Source organism: Ammodytes marinus (assembly GCF_949987685.1).
Source record: "Ammodytes marinus genome assembly, chromosome: 2".
NCBI classification, from domain to species: domain Eukaryota; kingdom Metazoa; phylum Chordata; class Actinopteri; order Uranoscopiformes; family Ammodytidae; genus Ammodytes; species Ammodytes marinus.
Genome location: NC_137231.1, coordinates 31,992,379 through 32,019,878, shown reverse-complemented (window position 1 = coordinate 32,019,878; position 27,500 = coordinate 31,992,379). Strand labels below are relative to the sequence as shown.

At 40.6% G+C, this 27,500-nt stretch overlaps 3 protein-coding genes across 4 annotated transcripts in view; 1 reads left to right on the top strand and 2 right to left on the bottom strand.

Moving 5' to 3' along the window:
- The window catches only part of bmp2k (BMP2 inducible kinase), a 73,286-nt gene extending 60,936 nt beyond the window's left edge, over nucleotides 1-12,350 (top strand). The window contains exons 16-17 of the mRNA XM_080042948.1: nucleotides 6,971-7,113; nucleotides 8,040-12,350. Coding sequence (XP_079899074.1) covers nucleotides 6,971-7,113; nucleotides 8,040-9,409 — 1,513 coding nt within the window. The 3' untranslated portion in view covers nucleotides 9,410-12,350. The remainder of the gene's footprint in view (nucleotides 1-6,970; nucleotides 7,114-8,039) is intronic.
- A 77-nt stretch (nucleotides 12,351-12,427) lies between these two features.
- Nucleotides 12,428-27,500, bottom strand: part of paqr3a (progestin and adipoQ receptor family member IIIa) — a 28,367-nt gene continuing 13,294 nt past the window's right edge. Inside the window, exons 7-9 of one of the 2 annotated variants that reach the window (XR_013845315.1) lie at nucleotides 17,334-17,476; nucleotides 14,834-16,866; nucleotides 12,428-14,757 (exon numbers count right to left, since the gene is read on the bottom strand). Coding sequence is in view for 1 of the 2 variants with exons in the window: in XM_080045797.1 (XP_079901923.1) it covers nucleotides 17,334-17,476 (143 nt within the window). In the remaining variant the exon portion in view is untranslated. Of the gene's footprint in view, nucleotides 16,867-17,333; nucleotides 17,477-27,500 lie in introns of both variants that reach the window. The other variant, XM_080045797.1, reaches the window with a different exon arrangement.
- Nucleotides 18,830-25,517, bottom strand: LOC307265341 (uncharacterized protein). The gene is made up of 3 exons (XM_080047038.1): nucleotides 23,789-25,517; nucleotides 21,405-21,505; nucleotides 18,830-21,254 (listed from the first exon to the last, which is right to left on the bottom strand). Exons 1-3 carry the CDS (start codon nucleotides 25,437-25,439, stop codon nucleotides 19,575-19,577), a joined length of 3,432 nt encoding a protein of 1,143 aa, XP_079903164.1. The 5' UTR covers nucleotides 25,440-25,517; the 3' UTR covers nucleotides 18,830-19,574.

Here is a 27,500-nt window from a genome sequence, read left to right as displayed (position 1 = left end):
TTTTTAGTTTTGAAAAAGGCAAAAAAACCATCAAAAGCCAAAACAATTAATAGTTGAAAAAGGGACGACCTCACCAGAGCCATTTTACATGCACTTTATTTTGTTGATTTTTCTTTTTTAAATAAAGTGCGCAAAAAAAAAAAAATACGTGAAATATGTTGTTATACATTGTTTACATTTGCTACAATTTTTTCTGTGTTTATTTGTTTTCTTTTATTTTTAAGAATTTTGTCAGCTATAGATCTCACTAGAAACCCCCCGAATAAATCACTAACATTTTGGGGAATTTTTCTTATATACAATATCTTAAGTCATTTTCATCAGTAATGTTGAAATATTTTAGTCCGCAACTCCTGGTACATCTCCTACGTTAAGAATACAACCTATTAGATTGGATAAGTTGTCTTAAAGCTGGGGTGGACTAGGATTTGGGGGGAAAAATGGCAGTTGGGATAGAGATTTGAATCCAAATACCTCAACCGCTCCACTTGTTCTCTTTGGTCCCTCCCCTATGGTCCCTCCCTGGCACGCTCTACACCAACAAAGTCGGTGCCAAAGTGAATGGACAGTCCCAACAGCCAATAAGAACAGAGAATCGGAGCCTCGCTCTGATTGGTCAAAGCGTACAGCTCATGTTAACTTTGACCAATCAGAAATCATATACCCCCAGCTTTAATACATATCTTGTTTATGCCACAGACTATGTTAAAAAAGTTCCTGTATCATACTGTGAGTGTGAATGTATTCCTTTATAGAATGTTACTGATAAGAAAATAAAAAATATTCAAAAATCCTTATTCACTTTTTTGGTCGTTTCTTTTTAAATAGCGATTTAATATATAAAGTTATTTGGGTAAAAAGTTTTAGAATCTGTCCACCACTACACCATGTTCAAGATGTGACTGTTGTAAAACATGGCTGTCTTTTTGCTTGAGCTTTTCTGTTGTCCAATCAAATTCAAACAAAATTAAACAGATGTTGTATACAGAAAGTAAAAAAAAATGCATATTAAAGGTGGAGTCAGTGATTCTTGAGAGTGCTTGTTTGTTTTTTTGTTGTCAAAATCAGTGAATATCTCCTCATGATCTGCTACCTGTTCGTACTGTGTGTGAGCTCTGGAAAAAAATCCAATGTTAATACATAGCCTAGGCTCTGTGAACAGGTATGTTGCTTGCTATGGAGGCCCCCTTTTGTTAACATGCCCTTGGTTTACATGCAAGTTTACAGCGCCTAGGCTGTGTATTACCACTGGGTTATTTTTCTGCGCACACCCGGTACAGACAGGTAGCGGATCATGAGGAGATATTCACGGATTTTAACAAATTTTTTTTGACGACAAGCGTTCTCCAGAATCGATGACTCCACCTTTAAACCTGCAGTGTGTAGAATTTTGGGTTTTATTTCCTAGCAGATTTTGTAGAAAGTAATTATAATATCCATAAGTACATTTAATTTAGTGCATAATAGCTGAAAACTATTATTTTTTCCCTTAGAAAGGGTCTCGTATATGTCCATATTTCTGCATATTTTGGACCAAGGCCTAGTGCTGCCATCTTGAAAGTGTCATAGTTGGAATGTCATCAGGTGCATTGTTTAAAATGTAGAATTGTTCTTGTCCTTGAAGGCCACTGTAGCTTCTGTTATTATTCGAAAGGGTTGGGGTTACCCAGGGAGCGTTGCATTCTAGAACTTTGTAGAACTTTCTTGATGATGTCATATTACACACTGCACCTTTAATGTTCAATAATGTATTAATGGGGCAGTGTGTTAAGTTTTCTGAGAACAGACCTGATAGAAATGGAATATTATACTCACAGGTAGGCAATGCTCGAAAAAGAAGTTTTTTTTTTATATTACCCTATTTGTATGCATACAATATTTATATTTCGTATATAGTCTATAAAATGTCCAATATATATATATATATATTTGGAAAACATAAAAGGGATTTTATTTTGAATTTTTTTTCACTGACACTGTTTCCCCTCATGTACAGTGAGGACGAGCATACACATTAAACACAATCACAGGGGTAACATATAACGAGCAGAGAAAACAGCAGAGAACTAAAATAGTAATTTGTTTTCCATGATAACCTTTTTACCTTAAAGTCCCCCGGGCTTGTAAACATCGGCTTCATCATCAAATCAATCTGTGTTCGGTGGTCGACGGTGCGTGAGGGAAACGTCTCTTCTAAGCTCCTGGACATTTCTCCTAACAGATTTCTATCTTCCGTCGAACAAGAGAACAATCACATGCGTGTTTTACCCACTTATCTCTATCTGTAGGAGTGTGTGTGCGTGTGTGTGTGTGTGTGTGTGTGTGTGTGTGAGTGATTGAGTGAGTATGTGTGTGTTTTTATGTGTGTGTGTGTTTTAATGTGCGTGTGGGTATGTATTAATGTGTGTGTTTGTGTGTGTGTATATGTGTGTGTGTGTGTTTTAGTGTGTGCATGTTTTTTAATGTGTGTGTAGGTTTGTATTAATGTGTGTGTTTTAGTGTGTGTGCGTGTGTTTTAATGTGTGTGTGTCTGTGTGTTTGTGTTTTAATGTGTGCGTGCGTGTGTGTTTGTGTTTTAGTGTGTATTAATGTGTGTGTGTGAGAGATTGTGTGTGTGCGTCTTTTAATGTGTGTGTGTGTGTGTGAGAGAGCGTGTGTGTGTTAATGTGTGTGTGGGTGTGTATTAATGTGTGTGTGTGTGAGAGAGAGTGTATGTGTGCGTCTTTTAATGTGTGTGAGAGAGAGAGAGAGTGTGTGTGTGTGTGTGTGAGAGAGCGTGTGTGTGTTAATGCGTGTGTGTGTGTGTGTAGCTCAGTAGAGCTCAGAGGGAGCGTATAATCCTTCAGCTTTCGCCCAAAAGAACATCGACAAAACAAATCTGTCCGTCTGTCGTCTTCACCAATGATAAAAGATGTTTCGGTTCAGATAGTACGGCAGATGATTATATGATTATAGAATAGAATATCTTCCAATCTCTTATAGAAAATAATAGAATCTCCTTTTAATTTCATTGTCAACAAGATTCAGTGTGCAACTCATAAATGGACTTGACTTATATAGCGCTTTTCTAGCCGATTTTCTCAGCCCCAAAGCGCTTTACATATCTTACCACATTCACCCATTCATACACACACTCATACACCGATGGTAGAAGCTGCCATGCAAGGCGCTCTCTGAACCATCGGGAGCAATTTGGGGTTCAGTGTCTTGCTCAGGGACACTTCGACATGTGGCGGGGAGACGGGGGATCGAACCTCCGACCCTGCACTCCAGAGGCGATCTCCCTACCCACTTCGCCACTGCCGCCCATCTTCATCTTCATTGATGCTTATAAAAAGCACACACACCATAAAAGATAACACAGAAAGGGGACTTAAAGATGCAGTCAGTGATTCTGGAGAATGCTTGTTGAACAAAACACACACACACACACACTCTCACACACACACACACACACACACACACACACACACACACACACACACACACACACCTCTGCCATGCCTTGTTTCATAAATCGACAGCAAAGCTTTTTTGGCGAATGTGTCCTCACGTACTGCCAGTTTAGAAGACGTTTCCACTTTTGTGTCCACAGCAGGGGGTCTCTCTCTCTCTCTCTCTCCTCTCTCTCTCTCTCTCTCTCTCTCTCCCTCCATCTCTCTCTCTCTCTCTCTCTCCCTCCATCTCTCTCTCGCTCTCTCTCTCTCTCTCTCTCTCCTGCTCGCTAGTGCAGAGTTCCTCTAATAGGGAACAATAAATTGGCTCGTTGTGTTTGGAACTATTTATTTTAAACATAATTGGAGCCCTTCCATTTGCTAATTGGGCTCAGTTATAAATTGTCATCATGGACATACATGTATACAATGCAGACAGTTCTCAGCAAATGAGATAATCCTTTATTAGTCCCAGTGTGGGGTGACTGTGGCTCAGGTGGTAGAGCGGGTCGGCCGATGATCAAAGGGTTGGAGGTTCGATTCCCCGCCCTGCCACCTGTGTCATGGTTGTTGTGTCCTTGGGCAAGACACTTCACCCACCTTGCCTCGTGTGAATGTTCGATAGTTAACCTGCTATCGGTGTGTGAATGTGTGTGTGAATGGTAACGTGGGAAAGGAAAACAGGTCGCCCTTGAAAAAGAGTCTTCGGTCTCAATGGGATTTACCTGTATAAATAAAGGTTAAAAAAAAATTTAAAAAAAAAGCATTGGTACAATATGGTAAATATCAATATAACCGATGTAAATGGTGTTGTTAAGAAGTTAACTGTAACAATTGACAAACACACACAAAAAAAGGCAAGTGACGGTAAAATACAAAGCATTATAAGTAAATAAACTGGTCAACTGTGTGTGTGTGTGTGTGTGTGTGTGTGTCTGTCTGTCTCTGTGTGTGTGTGTGTCTGTCTGTGTGTGTGTGTGTGTGTGTGTGTGTGTCTGTTTGTCTCTCTGTGTGTGTCTGTCTGTGTCTGTGTGTGTGTGTCTGTGTCTGTCTGTGTGTGTGTGTGTGTGTCTGTCTGTCTCTCTGTGTGTGTGTGTGTGTGTGTGTGTGTGTCTGTCTGTCTCTCTGTGTGTGTCTGTCTATCTGTGTCTGTGCGCGCGTGTGTTTGTATTTGTGTACTTTCAAACTAATGCGTGTATGTGTGTCTGTGTGTCTGTCTGTCTGTCTGTGTGTGTGTGTGTGTGTGTGTGTGTGTGTCTGTCTGTGTGTGTGTTGGTATTTGTGTACTTTCAAACTAATGCGTGTACGTGTGTGTGTGTGTGTGTGTGTGTGTGTGTGTGTGTCTGTCTGTGTCTGTCTATCTGTTTCAAGAGCAGTGCTGATTGTACTGTATAGTCTTAGAAGTAGCAATTGCATGACAACGCTTCACATTATCTTTAAGCATTACATACAGTATGTGTCTCGGCAGCTTCAATCTTTCCAGCAAAGAGATTTAAATTCAACTTCTAAATGTAAGTCTGGAGAAGGCGTGCGTCTCATTTCGTCTGTCTGTCTTTAAGCCTGTCGGGTCAAAGCAGTGAATTCTGAGCAGCTTTTCCACCATATTGACTTTTGAGTGATTCCTCCTTCACTGCCTCCTTCTGCTTCAATACTAAACAAACTGTTCTGGAGATTTGTATTTGTGTACTTTCAGACTAGTGCGTGTGTGTGTGTGTGTATTTGTGTACTTTCAAACTAATGCATGTGTGTGTGTCTGTGTGTGTGTGTGTGTGTGTGTGTGTGCGCGTGCGTGCGGTCGTGTTTGTATTTGTGTACTTTCAAACTAATGTGTGTACGTCTGTGTGTGTGTGTGTGTGTGTGTGTGTGTGTGTGTGTGTGTGCGTGTGTACTTTCAAGCTAATGCATGTGTGTGTGTGTTTGTGTGTATGCGTGTGTGTGTGTATTTGTGTACTTTCAAACTAATGCATGTGTGTGTGTGTGTGTGTGTGTGTGTGCGCGTGTTTGTATTTGTGTACTTTCAAACTAATGCGTGTGTGTGTGTGTGTGTGCGTGTGTGTGTGTGCGTGTTTGTATTTGTGTACTTTGAAACTAATATGTGTGCGTGTGTGTGTGTGCGTGTTTGTATTTGTGTACTTTGAAACTAATATGTGTGCGTGTGTGTGTGTGTGTGTGTGTGTGTGTGTGTGTACTTTGAAACTAATGCCAAGTAAATTTCAGCAGGATTTCAGTAATGCCTCGTATTACAGAGGGTCAGATTTGCAACGAGTTGTTTTGCCAAGTAAATAAAAACTTCTGGCGCTCAGACTCTCTCCTTCTGTCTGTCACTCATCTTGATATTTCAAACGTCACAATTTAAAATATCTCCAAGGGGCTGAGGTTAGGTTAGAACTCCAAATGCACATTCAAGAGGATATTAAAACACAGGGAGACTAACAAGTCACTAACGGCAAGCACTAAGAACACACACACACACACACACACACACACACACACACACACACACACACACACACACACACACACACACACACACACACACCTGTTATCATCTTTAAAGGTCACATATTATGCTAATTTTCAGGTTCAAAATGTGAACGGACATGTTGTAGCTAGTAGCTACGGTGGGCCCCCTTGCCCTTTGTCTACATACCAGTTTACAGAGCCTAGGCTATGTAATTAAACCAATTTATTTCAGCACACACACACTACAGACAGACAGGTAGCGGATCATGAGGAGATATTCACTGATTTTGACAACAAGCGTTCTCCAGATCACTGACACCTCCAATGTTAAAAAAACATGAAACAACTGAATTTTGCATAAAAGGTGACCTAACCTTTGTCTCTTGCATCGGACTAAACGAGGAGAAGCAGCTTTTAGTTTTTATGCTTCAAATATCTGGAACAGACTCCCAGAAAAACTTGAGGTCTGCTGCAACTCTCAGCTCCTTTAAATCAAATCTGAAGACTTTTCTGTTTCCATTTTAACCTGCAATTTAATTTAAATGTTTTACTTCTATTCATATTTTTTTATTCACTTTTCTAATGTCTATTCTATACTTGATGTATTTTAAAGGGGCACTGTGTAACATTTTAAGTAATGTATTAGCTAAAATCAATATCCTCATTCATAAATATGTCCTCATTGGTGTAAAATCACCTCTGCCAATAATCTGAATTATCCTCCTGAGCCGAGAATTACAAATATTAATATTACATTGTGTACATTGAGCAGGCAAGTCTTATGGAGGCTTCCATGTTGGTTGGAATGTCATCAGGTGTATTGTTTAAAATTTAGAATTGTTCTTGTCCTTGAAGGCCACTGTAGCTTCTGTTATTATTCAAAAGGGTTGGGGTTACCCAGGGAGCGTTGCATTCTAGAACTTTGTAGAACTTTCTTGATGATGTCATATTACACAGTGCCCCTTTAATCTTGATGTATTTCATGCCCCTGTAAAGCACTTTGAATGGCCTTGTGTCTGAATTGTGCTATAGAAATAAACTTGCCTTGCCTTGTGTCTTGTGTTTACAGGCAGCACTGTGGTAACACCTGATCAAACCAACGAGGAGCTAGTCAGTGTTCCTGCCTTGGTCTCTATCCCCACAGACACTTTACTACCACTGGAGGCAGTAGAGCCCAAGGAGCCCAAACAGAGCAGAAAGAGCCACAGCCGAACAGGTAAACTATTATATTTTTTCAAGATAATTTATTTATTAGATAGTACAGAGTTGAAATGGGGAGACAGAGAGAGAGGGGGGGGGGGGATGACCTGCAGTAAAGGTCCACGGGTCGGATTTGAACCTGCGACCACTGCAACGAAGACCGGAGCCAATATTGTACGCGCTCTATCCACTACGCCACCGGAGCGCCCCAAACACATTTTTAACAAGTGACCTCAAATGCACTTTTTAAAATAATTTTTTCTTTTATTAAAGGTGCTCCGAGTAACTTTCAGTTTGTTAATTCTTGGCAACCCCTTGTGTTTTTACTACGCCAGCTGTAGTTCCTGGGTGAGCGTATACCCATGACAAAGACACAAAGAAACACTATATACAAATAGCATTCTTTGCACTGATGGTCTCGTTTGCTGTTACATGTAATTTATGAGGTCTCAAACAGTCATCACGGTTTCAGAAATATTTAAAAGTTTGTCGTAGCACCTTTACATTTGTTGTGCTCTTGCAAGTCTTCCTGCATCCACACTATTCACACTTTACTTTAGTATTACCATGTAATCACCTGGTCAATGATCAAATTCCTTGGTGATTTTCTCTACTTATGACATCTATGGCAGTATGTCCGTCCTGGGAGAGGGATCCCTTACTCTGTCGACTCTCCCTGAGATTTCTTAAATTTTTTAAAATCCCGGTAAAGGGTTTTCTACTGGGAGTTTTTTCTCAGCCGAGCTAAGGGTGTAAGGGCAGGGTGTCATATTGTATCATACTGTATGAAATGTAAAGCCCACTGAGGCAAATGTATTTGTGATTTTGGGCTATACAAATAAAACTGATTTGATTTGATTTGATTTATGTTTTGTACGGTGTCCCTTGGGTGTGTAGGAAGGCGCCTACGAATAAAATCTATTATTATTTTTATGATTCTAGGTGAGGACTCCGAGAGCGACTTCGAATCTGACCCTCCGTCTCCTAAAAGCAGCGAGGAAGAGGAGCCGGAGTACGAGGAAGGATTGAACAGCGAACACGGAGAGGACACAGATGAACCGGAGATATTGGGACAAAGGCCGTTACTGATGGACTCTGAGGACGAAATAGATGACGATTATGACAAACACAGCTCCGATTCCGACTACAACCCATCTAGGGTGAAAAACCGCTCCAAAAAAGCCGCCAAAGTCGCCATGGAAAGTCCTCTAGAAGAATCTGGTATGACTTTGATCACCCCTCCCGAATCGCCAAGCAAAACGAGACCTACCCAACAAGGACTAGATGTCGAGAATGTTTTTGATTCAGTAGATGCGTTCGATTCGGTAGATGTTTTCGGGGCAGTTCCATTCGTAGGAGGGGTGTCGCCAGTCGGACCGCCTACACAAAATTCGGATATCGTTTTCGCCCAAGCGCCTTTCCGGCAAGTCGAGGGGGTGGTGGGGGTTCGACCCGCTGACGAATTTGACGTTTTTACCAAAGCGCCGTTCAACAGAAACCTCTCCAAGTCGGGCAAGAGCGGTAGCGGTAGTGAGGCGGCCACGGGACAAACGCCGCCGGTTTCCCCCGAAAGTATCGATATTTTCGGCTTTTCTCCCTTCCAACCGGGTCCAACCGATACCCCTCCGACTACGTCTAGAAGCGCAGAAGACATATTTCGGGCGCCGTTCGAAGACGCCAGCCCGCAGCAACAGAGGCTCAAGCAGCGTAGTTTACAGAAATTGTCGTCGCGCCAGAGAAAAACCAAGCAGGAGGCAACAGCGGGGGGTAGCATTGGAAAACGCCACCACGGGACACCCACGGGAGTTCGTAAGGGTAACAAACCAACGTACCGCACCCCAGAGAGGGTCCGCAGACACAAGAAAGTCGGCCGCAGAGATTCGCAAAGCAGCAACGAATTCCTGAGTACGTCCGACTCCAAGGAGAACATCAGCGTCGTGGATATAACGATGTCGGAAGAGAAAGAGAAAAGTGCAACTGTGCCCGTAGAGGACACCATTTTGGATCCGTTTGGGGCGAAACCGTTTCAACCCCCGGACGGTAAACCACACGGCCAGTATCAAGGGTTCGGGGAAAGCAAGAGCGACATGGGCACACACAATGGAAAGGCCTGGTTGGCTTCCCTGCACGGGGCACTTGCAGAAAGCAAATCCATGGATGATTTTGGGGCGGTTCCCTTCACGGAAATGGTCGACCACGATAACCCCAACCCTAACTCTAACTCTAACCCTCCACGGCAGCCACCATCGTCACCCTCTCAACCGTTCGATCTCGACCCCTTCGGAGCGGCACCTTTCCCCTCCAAACAATGACTTTTTCTTGCATCTATAAAACGTTTTCTTGTCTTTTTTTCGGGGCTTGGGAACACCCTCAACAAATCATGAAAACGACAAGCTAATAACAATGTCCTAATAATGCTACTTGTTTTTTTTTAAAAGAAGAAAGAATTTTAATACATCTTTGTTTCAATAACGAAAAATTCTAAAACCCTGTGGAGTGCGTGGGATGTTGCCACATGTCTTTTTAAGCTTATACTTGTCCATTATCAAGCCTTTGAATGCTGCAAATTAACGCTTTGAAAAAAAGACGTTATGGAAAATGGAGAAAAAATCCCACTCGAAAATTGTACTGTGCTTTGACCGCTTGAAGCATTTTATGGTCTTGCCTTCTGATCTCTCAACCAATACAGCTCCGGAAAAAAATAAAGAGACCAGTCTGGATTTTTCTTCAATCTTCATCTCTACATTTCTTAATTGAACATGCTCTAAATGACAATATTTTTTATTGTGAATTTGGTATAAATGTTGTCAGTAGTTTATATTACAAAACCAAAATGTTCATTCTACCCAAACATATGCCTTTAAATGGTAAAACGAGAGACACTGATCATTTGGAGTGGTCTCTTAATTTTTTCCAGAGCTGTATCTATCAACCGATATGTTTTTTTTTTAGCACCACAAAAGCCTTACTACCCGAGCTGGGCCCTGCCTTGCTGCACTGTAACGTCGAAAAGAATTCGGCACAATCGGCCCGTGCGTTGGCCTTTTTTTTTTCAATGTCTGTGGTATTGCTGGGGAGTTTTTACCTAAACCACTTTGTTTTAATGTCCTTACTACGTGTTTTTCTCTATGCATACTTTCACAGTAGTCTTGTATTTTACACACAGCTAAAAATGTGGTTGTGATGTTTTGTCGCATTGCATTTTTGAAAATACTAGAAGGGATTTAAGTTTATTGTACTTCCTTAAAAAAAATCTGGTTTTGGGTCAGGTTTTAAGTTAACTGTCAATTAACCGTTTTATTTTTGGTCTAGTGGGTAACTCTCAATTACTGTTAACTCTTTTTCAGTTTTTTTATTATGATTCAACTCAACTCATTCTGTTTAGAAATAAGGAAGAAATTAAACAACCACTCTAAACCACTATAGTCTAGGTTTGTGTTTTAAGAACTTGGGACTCTTACAATAAAAAAAAACTGGCAAACTTTATTGCAAATGTTCTCAGCAAATGTTCTTACTCCTAAATCTACTCCTAAGTCTAACATTAGAATAAGTTATGAATTAGGAAGAATTGTACCATCGGTTTAAAGGATTAGGTTGGAGGTATTTTTTTATATTGTGGTATTGTCAATCAAATCCTTAAGCAAAGCCCAAAACCAACCAGTTCAGCTGACCAGTTTTGTCTTTAAAGGTGAAGTAAGCGGTTTATTTATGTTAATATAAGTGTTAAATCGCTCTTTATTCATACAGTGATCACTTACATAATGTGCGCATTTCATAAAGCCGATCTCTCAGTCACCCGCTCTGCATGTAATCTTTTCTGGGATCCCACTACTGATAACCAATCAGAAGAGAGACTGCTAACTGCAGTCACAGAGAGGAAGTTAGCTAAACTGACCATTCCGCTTACTTACTTCACCTTTTTTTTTTTTTTTTTTAAGATATTTTTTTGGCATTTTTCATGCTTTATTGGTAGTGTAGAGACAGGGTTGAAATGGGGCAGAGAGGGGAGTGACATGTAGAGAACGACCGTGGGCTGGAATCGAACCCGAGTCCGCTGCTGGCCGAGGCCCATGAAGGGGACGCCCTACCAACTGAGCTAAGGGCGCCCCCACTTACTTCACCTTTAACATATCTGACTCAAGAGAGAGAGTAGAAAAAGTAAAATATTCAATAGTTTCTGGTCAATGATGGCGTTATGTATATCAGGCTGTGAAATGAAAACAATACAATACGTTTGTTTTGGTCTTTTCTTGGGATTTGTCAACAACAATATATAACTTTATTATTTAAAGGTGCTCCGAGGAACTTTCAGTGTGTGTTCATTCTAGCGCCCCCTTTGGACTAAAAGCGGTAGTGTTTTTACTACGCCAGCTGTAGTTCCTGGGTGAGCGTATACCCATGACAAAGGCATTAAGAAAAACAGTATAAAAACAGCATTCTTTGCACTGATGGTCTCGTTTGCTGTTACATGTGATTTATGATCATCAGAGGAACAAATTAGACTGTTTCAGAAATATTTAAAAGTTCCTCGTAGCACCTTTAAGTTAACACGGATCTTTCTGCTTGAGTGTTCATTAATTGGCGCATTCATAAAAAGGGAAAAAACCATTAAGAGAAATGTTCTGTGTGACATGAAATCAGGTCATTTGGACGTGAACTAGTTCTCTGTGTGTGTGCTCCACTTTGACAGGCCTTAAAGCACCTCATTCACTCACACAACCATCGGCAGATTTTTTTTTGATCTACGCCTAAATATGTTGCTATGTTTTCACCATTGGAATCATCTGAAACAACGGTTGGTAACATTTTACAACACGGGTACATTCATTTACTAACTGTTAATGCTTAGCTATTAACATTTAGTCAATATTTGGTTAACTTAAGCATTAATTAAGCTAAGCTAACTTATGCTACGTTAAGAATTAATTAAGCACAACAGTTAGTTGATGCTTAATTCGAAAAATCGCAAAAAAGTCACACGATAATCGTAAAGCTTTCAAAGCAAGTACTTATTTACTTGGTTAAGCATTAATTAAAGATATGTTCATTAATCATATATATATATATTATACGCGTAATTAATGCTTATTAGGCATCAACTAACAGTTCATCACTGTACCCTTATTGTTAAGTGTTACCAAACAACTTTGCATCTGTTTCATTGTCTTTTTTGTTAAGCCCCCTCAACCACAACAATGGTAAATATAAATTGCATATTGTACTTCTCATGCTACTCTGTTGTTTGATGCAATAAAACAGTCATCTCAGTGCAACTTGAGGTGGAATTCAAAACAAAACAAAGCAGTTATTTCTTTCTTAAAGGTACATTGTCCATTTTTATTATTATTACAGGAGTCAAGTTCAGCAGTGTTGATTGCTCAGGTATGAAAAGTCGAAAATACAAAATGTTCCGTTGCTACAAAATGAGAATTGACTGGCACGCACACGCACGCGGACGCACGCACGCACACACAGACACGCATGCGCACACACACACGCACACGCACACACACACACACACACACACACACACACCTTAGCGTTTTATCAAAGACAACAATGTTTAAGCAAAACTTTTACAGTCAGTTCTGAGCACGTTCATAATGCATGATAATAATTTAAATACAGAATAACAAATAAACTGAAATCATAACACCACACGAGATCCTTCGTCTCGGTTTTAAAACTTAAAAACATTAAATATATCACACAGCTCATTCTAAAAAAGAAAAACTAACATTTGAGAGAATTTAAAAAAAAAAATGTGTTAAAGGTGCACTGCGTAACTTTGGGTGTGTCAGAGAAGTGAACGTTTTCTAAGGTTATATTCTCATAACTGAATAAACAAATTTTCCTCACAGGGGAAATGTGATCCCTGGAACACTGTTTGAAGTTAGAAAGCTTCCTGAAAAGTTACTGTTTCACTGTTGTTGTTGTTTACAGCAGCAGGGCCCACAGTTTGGTTTACAAACATATTCTAGTCTTAACGTTTGGTTCCAGGTTCCTAAAAATAATTTAGTTTTGATTTATGATGATAGAATTATTCAATACTAAGAATGACATGTAGATAGAATATATTTAGTAAACTAACTGCAGGCTCTGTGAATGTAAACAAATCCCCCTCCTCTGAAACTACACAGTGCACCTTTAAGTTTTGAGCAATAGAGTTAAGATGACTTCTTGAAGCCTTGACAACACATGAAAATAACAGTTGATCTTTGACATTGCACATCACCCTAAATACGCTGAAGGAAAACTAATGGGAGAGTTTACAGATAGTAGAATATCCTCAGACAGAAAAAGCAGTTTTCGAAAACAAAACAAAAATGTATCTAAAAATTTCTAAAACTGTGTCCCAATTCTCAAACTAGTTGTGATTTGTCAGTTACGTACACAGTACTTTAAACGGAGAGTGTTTCCTGTTAAAAAAATAAATAAAAGTAGATAAAATGTGATGTTTATGGTTTATTTTACTAAGACAAGAAAGTACAACATAGGACGTATTAAGAAATTGTGATTTAAATCTGGCAAAAGCTGTTCTCAATCACTGCTCAGTTTGTATCATGTTTTATATGAATATACAGCTCCGGTAAAAAATTAAAGAGACCAGTCTGGATTTTTCTTAAATCTTCATCTCTACATTACTTATTGAAAATGCTTTTAATGGCAATATTTTTTGGGGGGAATTTGGTAGAGATGTATATAGGTTAAGGCTAAACCTTACACACTGATATGAGTAGAAAATATTTTCCATACTTCCCAGTCGGCATTTTTAACGTTTAGTGTTACATATAGTACATACAGCTCTGAAAAAAATTAAGAGACCAGTCTGGATTTTTCTTAAATCTTCATCTCTAGATTACTTAATGAAAATGCTCTTTAATGACAAAAAATGTATTGGAATTTGGTAGAAATGTTGTCAGTAGTTTATATTATAAATCCAAAATGTTCATTCTACTCAAACATATGCCTTTAAATAGTAAAACGAGAGACAGTGAACATTTGGAGTGGTCTCCATTTTTTTCCAGAGCTGTAGTACTTCAGTACACTTTAGTTTAGAATTGGGACACAGTTTGAGTAGAAGCCTCGTTAGCACCCCTTAGAGGCAGAGCTGCTCCATTACACTCAACACCACTCTCCATTTTAACAACTTTAAGACTGAAGAATAATACATAAGAACTGATAATAACACAACGGTTTAAGCTTGTAGACTTGTAGATAACCACAGATTTTGACATTTTTTTTTTTAGAGAACTCAACTTGTCAGTGTCAGTTTAGCATTTTTTGTGCAGCCCAACAAATATGAGAACACATTTAAAGCTGGGGTGGAGGATTTGGGGAGAAAATGGCAGTTGGGATAGAGATTTGAATCCAAATACCTCAACCGCTCCACTTGTTCTCTTTGGTCCCTCCCCTATGGTCCCTCCCTGACACGCTCTACACCAACAAAGTCGTGCCAAAGTGAATGGACAGTCCCAACAGCCAATAAGAACAGAGAATCGTAGCCTCGCTCTGATTGGTCAAAGTGTACAGCTCATGTTAACTTTGACCAATCAGAAATCATATACCCCAGCTTTAACTCACACACAAGTCTCTTCCTAAGAATTTTTTTTGTACAAACCTGTCTTTAAGAGTAAATACATTTTCGGACTAACGTCACCTGTTGCTAGGCAGTTTAGACAGAAACACCAAAAATGACAAAATTAAAAAACCTAAATGTTGAAGAAACTAGAAACTGATGGAGATAAAAATTTGGAGTCTTTGGTTTTTTTACTCCCTTTAAAAGGTGCTCCGAGGAACTTTCAGTTTGTGTTTATTCTAGTGCCCCCTTTGGACTAAAAGCGGTAGTGTTTTTACTACGCCAACTGTTGTTCCTGGGTGAGCGTATACCCATGACAAAGGCGTTAAGAAAAACTATATACAAATAGCATTCTTTGCACTGATGGTCTCGTGTTGCTGTTGCATGTAATTTATAATCATCAGAGGAAAAATTAGACCGTTTTAGAAATATTTAAAAGTTCCTCGTAGCACCTTTAACATTGACTGATACTTGGACTTGGGCTTGTTTTCATAAGTACCTCCGATTCATAAAAAATAAGATATATATTTGATTTATATTGGGCTCAGCAGAATTCAACACTGTTAAAACTGATTTGTTAACTCACAACAGTGCAGGGTGGTGACATTACAATTCCCCTTTTAAGGTCATTTTAACTTGATCACTTTCTATAGGCAGCAAAGCATAATCATTGAATCAATCTACAGCCGCGGAAAAAAATTAAGAGACCAGTCTGGATTTTTCTTAAATCTTAATTTCTACATTACTTATTGAAAAATGCTCTTAATGACACAAAATGTATTGGAATTTGGTAGAAATGTTGTCAGTAGTTTATAGTATAAAACCAAAATGTTCATTCTACTCAAACATATGCCTTTAAATAGTAAAACGAGAGACACTGAACATTTGGAGTGGTCTCTTAAATTTTTTCCGGAGCTGTATATATCTAACAGATTTTTTTGTGGGGGTGGGAAGGCCTCAGACAGAGGAAATACTGGCGTATAAACCTATTACGAATACATTGAACATGTGTGAATTCTAGGTGCAAAACTTTACACGAGTTCATTTAATTTAACAAGAGCTACATGATGTGTCATCTACAGGCACTTACAGAAAAAGCTACTCGACTAAACTCGGCAACCTCCATGATCTGAAATTTTTTTTGTGGCTAAATCTGGTACGAAAGATACTTTTAAAGGTGCAGTGTGTAATATGACATCATCAAGAAAGTTCTACAAAGTTCTAGAATGCAACGCTCCCTGGGTAGCCCCACCCCTTTTGAATAATAACAGAAGCTACAGTGGCCTTCAAGGACAAGAACAATTCTAAATTCTAAAAAATGCACCTGATGACATTCCATAAACATGGATGCCTCCTTAAGACTTGCCCGCTCGATGTACAAAATGTAATATTAATATTTGTAATTCTCCGCTCAGGAGGATAATTCAGATTAATGGCAGAGGTGATTTTACACCAATGAGGACATATTTATGAATGAGGATATTGATTTTAGCTAATACATTACTTAAAATGTTACACAGTGCCCCTTTAAGAGTTGTTTTAAATTGCTTTCGAATTCTGTACATTTTGTGGGTTGAGATTTTGATGTTTCAATTCACTCCCTCAAGAGTTCCTGTTTCGTTTTCGGCCATCTCTACACCTACACGGATATTTAAAACAAAAAACACAAACAGTACTGAGTTTTCCAAAATCTCAAAGTTTGGCCGAATGTTTTCAAAAAGCTCCGGTTTAAGTTAGTTGTGATGTTTGCATGTAGAGAAAAAAACAAATATAACTGGTTATAAAATATACAGCTCCGGAAAATATCAAGAGACCTGTCTGGATTGTTCTTCAATCTTCATCTCTACATTACTTTTAAAAAAAAGCTCTTAATGACAAAACAATGTATTGGAATTTGGCAGAAATGTTGTCAGTAGTTTATATTATAAAACCAAACATGTTCATTCTACTCAAACATATGCCTATAAATAGTAAAACGAGAGACACTGAACATTTGGAGTGGTCTCTTAATTTCTTCCAGAGCTGTATAATACCCGGGTATGTGTGGCTATAGTCTTAACATAGACTCAGTGGACCAGTGTCACCTCATATCGTGGAAGTCACATGTCTGACTGTGGTTTACAGACAGTCACTGGAACCACGAAAACTTGCAGGTGAGAACTTGTCCGTGGAGGGATGACATTCACCGACCTAAACGGAGATGAACAGTGAAAGATTTGATTAATTAACTATCACACACAGACAGACAGACAGACAGACAGGCAGACAGACACACACACACACACACAAAGACAGACAGACAGACAGACACACAAAGACAGACACACACACACACACACACAAAGACAGACAGACAGACAGACATACACATACACAAAGACACACACAGACACACGCACACACAGACAGACAGACAGACAGACACATACACACACACACACACAGAGACACACTCACAAAGACACACACACACACACACAAACACACACACACACTCACACAGACAGCCCCACACAGACACACACACACACACAGACAGACACACACACACACACACACACACACAGACAGACAGACAGACAGACAGACACAGACACACACACACACACACACACACACACACACACACACACACACACACACAGACACACACCTACCTATGCGTGTAGTGGTGCGTTTGGACAGGGCTCTGAGTGTCTGTACTCCATGATGAAACAGGAGGACTGGTGCCACCAGTAGAACATCAGAACCAGCAGCAGATGCCACAGCTGGTGACTGGAGCCAAGATAGTTCAGCTGGCCTGGGGGGACAGAGAGGACAGAGAGGACACATTATATATGAGAGACAGGCAGACAGGCAGACAGGCAGACAGACAGACAGACAGTTCAGCTGGCCTGGGGGAGAGAGGGAGAGACATACAGACAGACAGACAGGTAGTTCAGCTGGCCTGGGGAAGAGACATACAGACAGGACACATTATGAGTTAACGGACAGACAGACAGAGAGACAGACGGACAGACAGACAGACAGACAGGTTATTATTATTTTTTCAATTATGATTTTTATTATTTCCTTATAATAATAATAATAATTGATAGGATTTATAAAGCGCTTTTTAAGGCACTCAAAGCGCTTTACAGGGTTCCAGGTTCCATTCATTCACACACAGTCATACCGGTGGTGGTAAACTACCATAGTAGCCACAGCTGCCCTGGGGCAGACTGACAGAAGCGAGGCTGCCATTCAGCGCCATCGGCCCCTCCGACCAATACCTCAAACATACAGCAGTCATACACATTCACACGAGGCAAGGTGGGTGAAGTGTCTTGCCCAGGGACACAACGACCATGACACAAGTGGCCGGGCAGGGATTGAACCGCCAACCCGTGGATCGTTGGCCAACCCGCTTAACCACCTGAGCCACAGTCGCACCACTCCTTCACAGGTAATCAGACATTAATCAGCAGTGTTTTACAATTTCTTTTTTTACTTACTGAATAATTTGTTTTGTTGTTGCATTGAACCGAATACGATCAAATAAATAAATAAATAAATCCTGGGAAGGGACGGAGCATGATACATGAGTTAAAGGTGAAGTACGCGGTTTATTTATTTTAATATATGTGTTAAATCGCTCTTTATTCATACAGTGATCACTTATATAGTGTGCGCGTTTTATAAAGCCGATCTCCCAGCGACAGATGGGTGAATGTCTATGCTCCTACAATTGCGGAGCAGGTAAAAATCCTTCCCAATGTCTGTTTTGATGGTTTTTATCATGTTTTATCACACTTATGGATCTGAGATGATGCTAGATAACTCGCTGCTTGAAGACCGCAGTGCATTAATGTGGTGACGTAGGGACGAGCGAGGGGACTGCTAACTGCAGTCACTGACAGGAAGTTAGCTAAAAGAACCATTCCGCTTACTGAACCTTTAACGTCAGCTACAGATAAAGGACAGACGGACAGACAGACAGACAGACAGACAGACAGACAGACAGACAGACAGACAGACAGGTAGTTCAGCTACAGATATATGACACATGGTGTTGTGGCCAGTTCTAAACTTGTGTTTACAACCTTCCACTTCACTTGTTGGACTCGCACGTCTCCATTCTTCAATCAATCACAAAGTCTTTGTGTTCGTTTACTTCTATTTATTTTTCCTTTTTTCACAGAACATTTCATTTGACTTTTAACATGAGCGTGAGTGTGAACCCTTACACAAAACTTTAACATACACCTAATTCATACCTGAACCTTAAAACCTAGTGTTAACCCCTAAAACAGCCCTTTGTAGGCCTGTCCCAAAGTGAGACCCGGGCAAAATATCCTCAATTCTAAAACGTAAACATTCATGCAGAGATTATGCCATATCAGTTACACTAAAGTCATCCAGAGCATTGATAACCTCTAGTGGCTAAACACACACAGGAAACAATTGACAGAAAAACAAATGAGAAGAAATCTATGATGTTTAACTTCATATATAAAGTCATAATGTTTTATTGACAGCTGATCTCAGAAATACAACAACAATAATTTCTCAGAAACAAACACAAAGATAAAACAAGAATTAAAACGCAGAGTTTAACCCACTGTCCCTTAAATCACTTCTTTTTTTGCATTTTCCCTCCGTTATTTACAGTGTAGAGAGAGAGTTGAAATGGGGTAGAGAAAGAGATGACATGCAGAGAACGACCCGGGCTGGGTCTGCTGTGACGAGGACTGAGCCTCTATTGGACTGAGCCCCCCTGGTACCTGTCTATTTGAGTTTAAATAACTCAGCTTTGTCCCAATAATCATATAACCAAATTCCAGCAAAGATCATCAGAGGCAATATGACACTTTCAGAATTATTGGACGGTTCCTCGTAACTACTTTAAAGACTTGTGTCTATTCGAGTTTACAGAACTCAGCAGTGGCTCCAAAATTATAAAGCCTTACTCCAGCATAGAGCGGCTGAGTGAATGTGGTCTGGACTCTGTGGAGGAGAGTCATGGTTTCAGAGACGCTGTAGAAGGACAGAACACCTGCACTGTGATCCAGGTCCACTCCTATTCTGGAGGACTGAGGACCTGAGACGGAAGTTTCAACATTGTTGAACCAAAATTTAAAACTGTTTTGAGAACAACCTAACGCCCAGGATTTATCATTGAGTCCAAATCTACATTCATTTGTCATCTCTGCTCTGCTGATACTCTTGTATGCGACCGCCACATCAACTCCTCTCCCTCTCCACTCCACCTCCAAGTAACAACGTCCAGTCAGACTCTCTGCACTCAAGACCTGACACCAGTTATTGAATCTGTCTGGATGTCTAGAATAAGACTGTGGTCTCGTTCCTGTAGCCTTTCTGTTCCCCTCAGATAATAACAGACCTCTGTGTGCTGTGTTTGGATCCAGAGTTACTTCTTTTGAATATCGTAAGAATCCAGCTCTGGTCTTGGGCTCTGGTTGTGGTTGAGACAGTAAAACATCCTCGTCAGTCTTTATCAGTGAGATGTTTGTCCATGTCCTTCTCAGGACGTCCTGTAGTTTCTCTCTGGCTTCTGACACAGCCGCTGTCACGTCCTCAAAGTATCTCAGAGGACGGATGTCGATGCTGGATGTAGATTCACAGAGTGCTGACAGTGAGGGGTAGTCGTGTAGAAACTGGTGGTGATCCTCTGTGTGTGAGAGGGTCTTCAGCTCAGCGTCTCTCCTCTTCAGCTCAGCGATCTCCTGCTCCAGCTTCTCCTGAAGATCTTTGACTCGACTCACTTCAGTTTCCTGCTTTGCTCTGACCTGCTGCTTCACATCAGAGCTTCTTTTCCTGATGAGACGGATCAGTTTGTTGAAGGTCTTCTCACTGTGCTCCACTGCTTTATCAGCAGAGCCATTGATAGCCTCCACCTCCTGTTGAAGCACCTTCACATCTTTCTCTCTGTCCTGGATTCTCCCCTGGATGTTCTGTCGACTCACCTCGAGCTCTTTCTGCCTCTCAGTCCGTTCTGCTGCAGCTGACACTGTGTCGTGGCCTTTGTGTTCATCCATTAAACACAGAAAACAGATAGACTGCTGATCAGTGCGGCAGAAAATCTTCATCACCTTATCGTGACTGGAGCAGATGTTCTCCTGGAGCTTCTTGGAGGGCTCCACCAGCTTGTGTTTCTTTAATTGAGCCACGTCGTAATGAAGCTGGAGGTGTTTCTCACAGTAAGAGACCATACACACCAGACAGGACTTGATGGCTTTCAGTTTTCTCCCAGTGCAGATGTCACAGGCCACATCTTCAGGTCCAGCATAGCAGTGATCAGCAGGAGCAGCTTGGAGTCCAGTCTTCTTCAGCTCCTCCACTAAATCTGCTAACATTGTGTTTTTCACCAACTCAGGCCTCGGATCAAAGACCTTCCTACACTGAGGGCAGCTGTAGATTTTCCTCTCATCCTCGTTATCCCAGTGGGTTTTGATACAGTCCATGCAGTAGTTGTGTCCACAGCTAATAGCCACCGGATCCTTCAGTAGATCCTGACAGATTGAACAAGAGATGGTTTCCCGGTCAAGCTGAACTCCTTGTTGCGCCATTTCAACTCCTTAGTGTCAAGAAGTTTATAAGCAAAAACAATCTCTGTGCTTCGTATTAAAATAAATCCCTACTCCTTCAGTTTCTGCCAACTGACTGCAGTGAATGAGGATCATCAGTTTATGGACATGACTCAATGTTGTTAACGCCCATCGTCACACCTGTAGGGGTGTGGAGGGGAGGGAACAGAACAGTAGCTTGATAGGGTGCAGCTCTCTGCGGTTTAGATCAGGAGGGAGAGGCAACAGGTTTTCAGGCTTTGCTGCATTCCATAAAGATTTGTTTTTCATGAGAGACAGGGTGTGTTATCTGACGGCTACAACTTGCAGTAGGAAGGTTTCAGCAAAGTTGCAGCAAAGACTAAATAAGAGCCGTGTGAAGCTAGTACATGACTGGACAGTGTGTGGCCACTGTGCTGTATTGTGGCAAAACTCCTTATCTAAATGTTAGTCTAATATTCTGTACTGTTCCTGGTAATCATTGTTATTAAAGTGCACTGAAACAACAGACAGCATGACATGTTTAAGGTATGTTTGAGTGTTGGATACAGCAAGAGTTAAAACCCATTATTCTTATGACACCTTTTTTTAGTCATGAGAAACACCAACTGCATGTAGACGGGGCGCCTTTGACACATCCTCAGAATCAGAATCCTTTTATTGTCATTTTATAGTGTACAACGAAATTATAGAAACTCACTGATGAACCCGGGGTCATTGGGTGTTTCGGGGCTTAGATCATCAGACGCCCTCAACTAGGTGACCAGTCCCAAGCGGCGAGATACACCATCGATCACCACTCTTGATCCACAACCACCACTACCCCCTCAACCCCTATCTCGACAGATTCACTAATGTCCATGGTGGATTTCCTCTCCTGAAACTGTCTAATACCGAGGCGTCTGAGTGCTCGGTGTAGGGACTGGCCTGGAAATCCCCGGCAGCCCACCTCAATAGGCTCACAGCGGACCTTCCACCCATTTCAGATTTTTTGGATGCTGTTGGTGTAATCTTGGATGTGGTAAACTGCAAATTCATTGCCCTTCTTGGAATCAATAAAGTTGTCTAATCTTATCTTATCTAATTTTCTCTAGTCTACCAAAACAGCATGCCTCTCTCTGGCTTTATCCAACACTCAGCTTAACATGTCATGTGGTCTGCTGTTACAGTACACTTTAATAACAATGATTACTGGTAACAGTACAGGTTATTAGAAGAACATTTAGATAAGCAGTTTTGCCACAATACACAATACGTTCGAAGCGCAGAGATTGTTTTGCTTGGAGGAAATAAAAATTGCTTGAAACTTTGAGGTAACATTTTCTGTGAAGACGCAACAACCAAACTACAGGCAATAAATACTTGATAATAAACTGTTCTAAAAAGATAAGAGAAACCTCACATTGACTCAAAGGTCACTTGAGTTTACATCACATGTGTCAAACTCAAGGCCTGCGGGTCAAATCCGTCCCGTTTCAATCTTTGATCCGGCCCTTGTATCAATTTAGGTATTATAAAATGTTGTTTTAAAAAAAATATATATCCATTGTTTTATTTATTTTTTGCGTTTGTCACTTCAGCTTTTAGGAGGAAAGTTGGAAACCCCTTCTTAGAATATGTCCTTCTCTTCACAAAAAGTACAATTGACTGAGAAATTACTTTATAAATATTTAACCTCTATTACATGTTCCAATAGTCATGTTATGAATCTTTCTTTAATTTGTTGTCATAAAACTCAGACTCATGCTGTAGAGTTTGACAGTTTATTATTTGGCTCTCAGTCATGTACAAACATCTAGACTCCTGTGTCTTCACCTCACACAAGAATCATTTCAAATGAAGACTTATTACATGAGAAAAATATAATTTGAGGAAATTCATGTACAAGATTACATTAACAAGATTTGTGTCAATATAGCACTGCTCTCCTATTCTGCTCTGATACAGTTTATTGGTGTCACAGATACACACATAATTATGGCTATACCTGTGAGGACTTTCCTTGGCATGATGCATTTCCAAGCCCCTTATGTAAGCATTACAATAACAAGATGTGCCTTACCCTAACCCCAACCCTTACAATAACCCTAACATACACCTAATTCATACCTGAACCCTAAAACCTAGTGATAACCCTGAAACAGCGCTTTGAAGGCCTGTCCCAAAGTGAGACCCAGCCAAAATGTCCTCACTTCTAAAACTTAAACGTAAACATTCATGCAGAGATTATGCCATATCAGTGAAACTAAATTCATCCAGAGCATTGATAACCTCTAGTGGCTAAACACACACAGGAAACATTTGACAGAAAAACAAATGAGAAGAAATCTATGATGTTTAACTTCATATATAAAGTCATAATGTTTGATTGACAGCTGATCTCAGAAATACAACAACAAATTTCTCAGAAACAAACACAAAGACGAAACAAGAATTAAAACAGAGTTTAACCCACTGTCCCTTAAATCACTTCTTAAAGATACTTTTTTGGGGGGCGGGGGGGGACTCTAACCACTACATAACCATTGCCTCCCCTGGATCTGTCTATTTGAGTTTACAGAACTCAGCATTATCCCCATAATCATATAAACACATTCCAGCATAGAGCGGCTGAGTGAATGTGGTCTGCACTCTGTGTAGGAGAGTCATGGTTTCAGAGACGCTGTAGAAGGACAGAACACCTGCACTGTGATCCAGGTACACTCCTATTCTGGAGGACTGAGGACCTGAGACGGGAGTTTGGACATTGTTGAACCAAAATGAAAAACCGTTTTGAGAACAACCTATCGCCCAGGATTTATCATTTCCTCCAAATCTAGATTCATGCGTCTCTCCTGCTCTGCTGATATTCTTGTATGCGACTGCTACATCAACCTCTCTCCCTCTCCACTCCACCTCCAAGTAACGACGTCCAGTCAGACTCTCTGCACTCAAGACCTGAAACCAGTCAGTGAATCTGTCTGGATGATTAGAATAAGACTGTTGTTGGTCCATTCCTGTAGCCTTTCTGTTCCCCTCAGATAATAACAGCTCTGTGTATGCTGTGTTTGGATCCAGTGTGATGTCATGTGAATATCTTAAGAAGTCGGCTCTGGCCTTGGGCTCTGGTTGAGGCAGTAAAACATCCCTGTCAGTCAGTGAGATGTTTGTCCATGTCTCTCTCAGGACGTCCTGTAGTTTATCTCTGGCTTCTGACACAGCTGCTGTCACGTCCTCAAAGTATCTCAGAGGACGGATGTCGATGCTGGATGTAGATTCACTGAGTGCTGACAGTGAGGGGTAGTCGTGTAGAAACTGGTTGTGATCCTCTGTGTGTGAGAGCGTCTTCAGCTCAGCGTCTTTCCTCTTCAGCTCAGCAATCTCCTGCTCCAGCTTCTCCTGAAGATCTTTGACTCGACTCAATTCAGTTTCCTGCTTTGCTCTGACCTGCTGCTTCACATCAGAGCTTCTTTTCTGGATGAGACGGATCATCTCGGCGAAGGTCTTCTCACTGTGCTCCACTGCTTTATCAGCAGAGCCATTGATAGCCTTCACCTCCTGTTGAAGCAGCTTCACATCTTTCTCTCTGTCCTGGATTCTCCCCTGGATGTTCTGTCGACTCACCTCGAGATCTTTCTGCCTCTCAGTCCGTTCTGCTGCAGCTGACACTGTGTCGTGGCCTTTGTGTTCATCCATTAAACACAGATAACAGATAGACTGCTGATCAGTGCGGCAGAAAATCTTCATCACCTCATCGTGACTGGAGCAGATTTTCTCCTGGAGCTTCTTGGAGGGCTCCACCAGCTTGTGTTTCTTTAATTGAGCCACGTTGTAATGAAGCTGGAGGTGTTTCTCACAGTAAGAGACCAGACACACCAGACAGGACTTGAGGGCTTTCAGTTTTCTCCCAGTGCAGACGTCACAGGCCACATCTTCAGGTCCATCATAGCAGAGATCAGCAGGAGCAGCTTGGAGTCCAGTCTTCTTCACTAAAACTGCTAACATGGTGTTTTTCACCAGGGCAGGCCTCGGATCGAAGGCCTGCCTACACTGAGGGCAGCTGTAGATTTTCTTTTGATCCTTTTGATCCCAGAAGTCGTTGATACAGTCCATGCAGTAGCTGTGTCCACAGGGAATAGTCACCGGATCCTTCAGTAGATCCAGACAAATAGAACAAGAGAAAGTTTCCCGGTCGAGCTGAGGTCCTTTCTGCGCCATTTCAACTCTCTGTGTCAGCGAGTGACTGAGTTTTCTTTCACTATAACCGAAACTAGTCTGAGCTCTGGTCTGAACAACAAGTGTGTGTGCAGTGAATGGGGCCTGCACTTCCCCACACTCTGGTTACACCCATATTCAAAACTGTAGATCTAAAGGGGAGGGAAAAAGGAAATGTGTACAGAGTGCAGCGGGCTGTTTTTCAGAGCTTGGACTAGAGGGAGGGTTTGTTGAACTCTGCTTCATTCCAGGAAGAGGAGCGGCTTTATGAGAGAGATACTGTGTGTTTAACACTTTACTATCATCTGGAAATAGATCAGATCATGCCTCATACCTTTGGTGAATGTGGAGAGAACAATCCAGAATGCCTGAGAGCCCTATTGCATTATATTCCTTTATAATTGTTGATGCAGAAAAGGCAACAGATTGGTGGATACAAATCTTAAGAAATGAAGTGTTTGACGCTCAAAATGTCTAAACAAAACCAAGCCTACGCCCCTGTACGCAGGTTGTATACAATATAATCATAGATATGTTGTTTTTACATGTTGCATTAAAAATAAGTAATTTCAGTAAACTACACGTCTGGCCCTTAGTGTTATTCTCATTGTGAAAATGAGTTTGACATCCCTGCTCTAGAACCTAGAACCTTTTAAACATTTAACTACCCTGCGTTCCGAATCGCATACTTTTTCTTCATACTCTACTACGTACTAAAGCATGCAGGTTTGAATACTACAAAATGTAATTGGATGTATTAGGACATACAGCATAAGAAGAGGCTGGAAAACAGACCACGTGTGAATTTACACCATAGAATAAATAATTCTAGCCCTGCGTTCCAAATCACATACTTTTTCTTTTTACTACACTACATACTAAAGCATGCAGGTTTGCATACAAAAAATGTAATTGGATGTATTAGGACATCCTGTTTTTTTTTACATACATCATTTGACATGCATGTATTGGGACATCCTAAATCTTCTCCTGGCATACTAAATAGTAGGGAAGTATGGGTATTGGAACGCAGGGCTGGTTTGATTTATAATATTGGTGTAAGCTGCTTCACATTACAAGTAACAACAGAGTAACAATGGAGAATAACAAACAAACAGTGGTCTCACCAGGGAAGTAACGTTGTCATTTGGGTAAGTTTGAGGTTTTTTCTTGTTAATGTGTGACTATAATTTTAGAGAAAAATCTTTATTTTTTTTCAAACTCAGAGCTGTTTGAAAACATCCTTCTCTCCAAAAATAAAACTACAACTTTGAGCCTTTTGAACATTTAAACCTGCAGTCAGTAGGGATTTTTTTCATAGCAGACTTGGTAGAAATGAATTATAATATCCATAAGTAGGGGAGAACGGGGTAATGTGAGACACTTTTTACATTTGCTCTCCTCTTAGCGAGCTAAAATGATTTATCAGTCATTTCCCATTAATTCAGGATGTTTCCTAGCAATGTACGTTATCAGAATGTATTCAGGACGAACGGCAGTGAAAATATGATTGTTTCAAAAAAAGTTGTCATGTGTCTCACTTTACCCCAGCTTCGGGGTGAACTGAGACGGACCAAAAAAATCAAGGGGGTAAACTGAACCACTTGCTTTTTCCACTCTAAACTACCATAACAACACATGTTGTAACAGTTACAATCCTGACAGCTAGCTTGAAAACCAAATATTCCAAAACTAATGTCGGACGAGTAACAGAATCATGGGGTTTGGTCAATTTAGCAAAACATTTTTCTAAACACTTGAAAGTAACTCTGATCAAATACAACATATAATTCATATTCAATAATTAGCATTCAAATGAAAGATAAAACCAGTTAGTTTAAGTCTTGGGGTCAGAACACAAGACCCTTAGAGCCAACTAGTGTCTGGGGGTCAGAGCAAAGGACAATCAGAACCAGCTAGAACAGCCTGGGACTCAGAACACAGGACTAGACCCAGCTGTCATTTTCCATCTTTTGATTCTTTGATTAATATTTTTCTGCATTTGTTTTATTGGGATCTTTCATTTGATAAAGACATATTACTTAGAGTCCATTGAAGTTAAAG

Bases quoted from the DNA above. Each gene is read 5' to 3' on its own strand.
- LOC307265341 (XM_080047038.1), bottom strand. From the start codon at position 25,439: ATGGCGCAGAAAGGACCTCAGCTCGACCGGGAAACTTTCTCTTGTTCT. The intron at 21,506-23,788 runs AGACAGATCCAG...TATGGAATGCAG, and splicing joins TGAGTTCTGTAAACTCAAAT to CAAAGCCTGAAAACCTGTTG. The intron at 21,255-21,404 runs GTGTGACGATGG...TCTTGACACTAA, and splicing joins TCCCCTCCACACCCCTACAG to GGAGTTGAAATGGCGCAACA.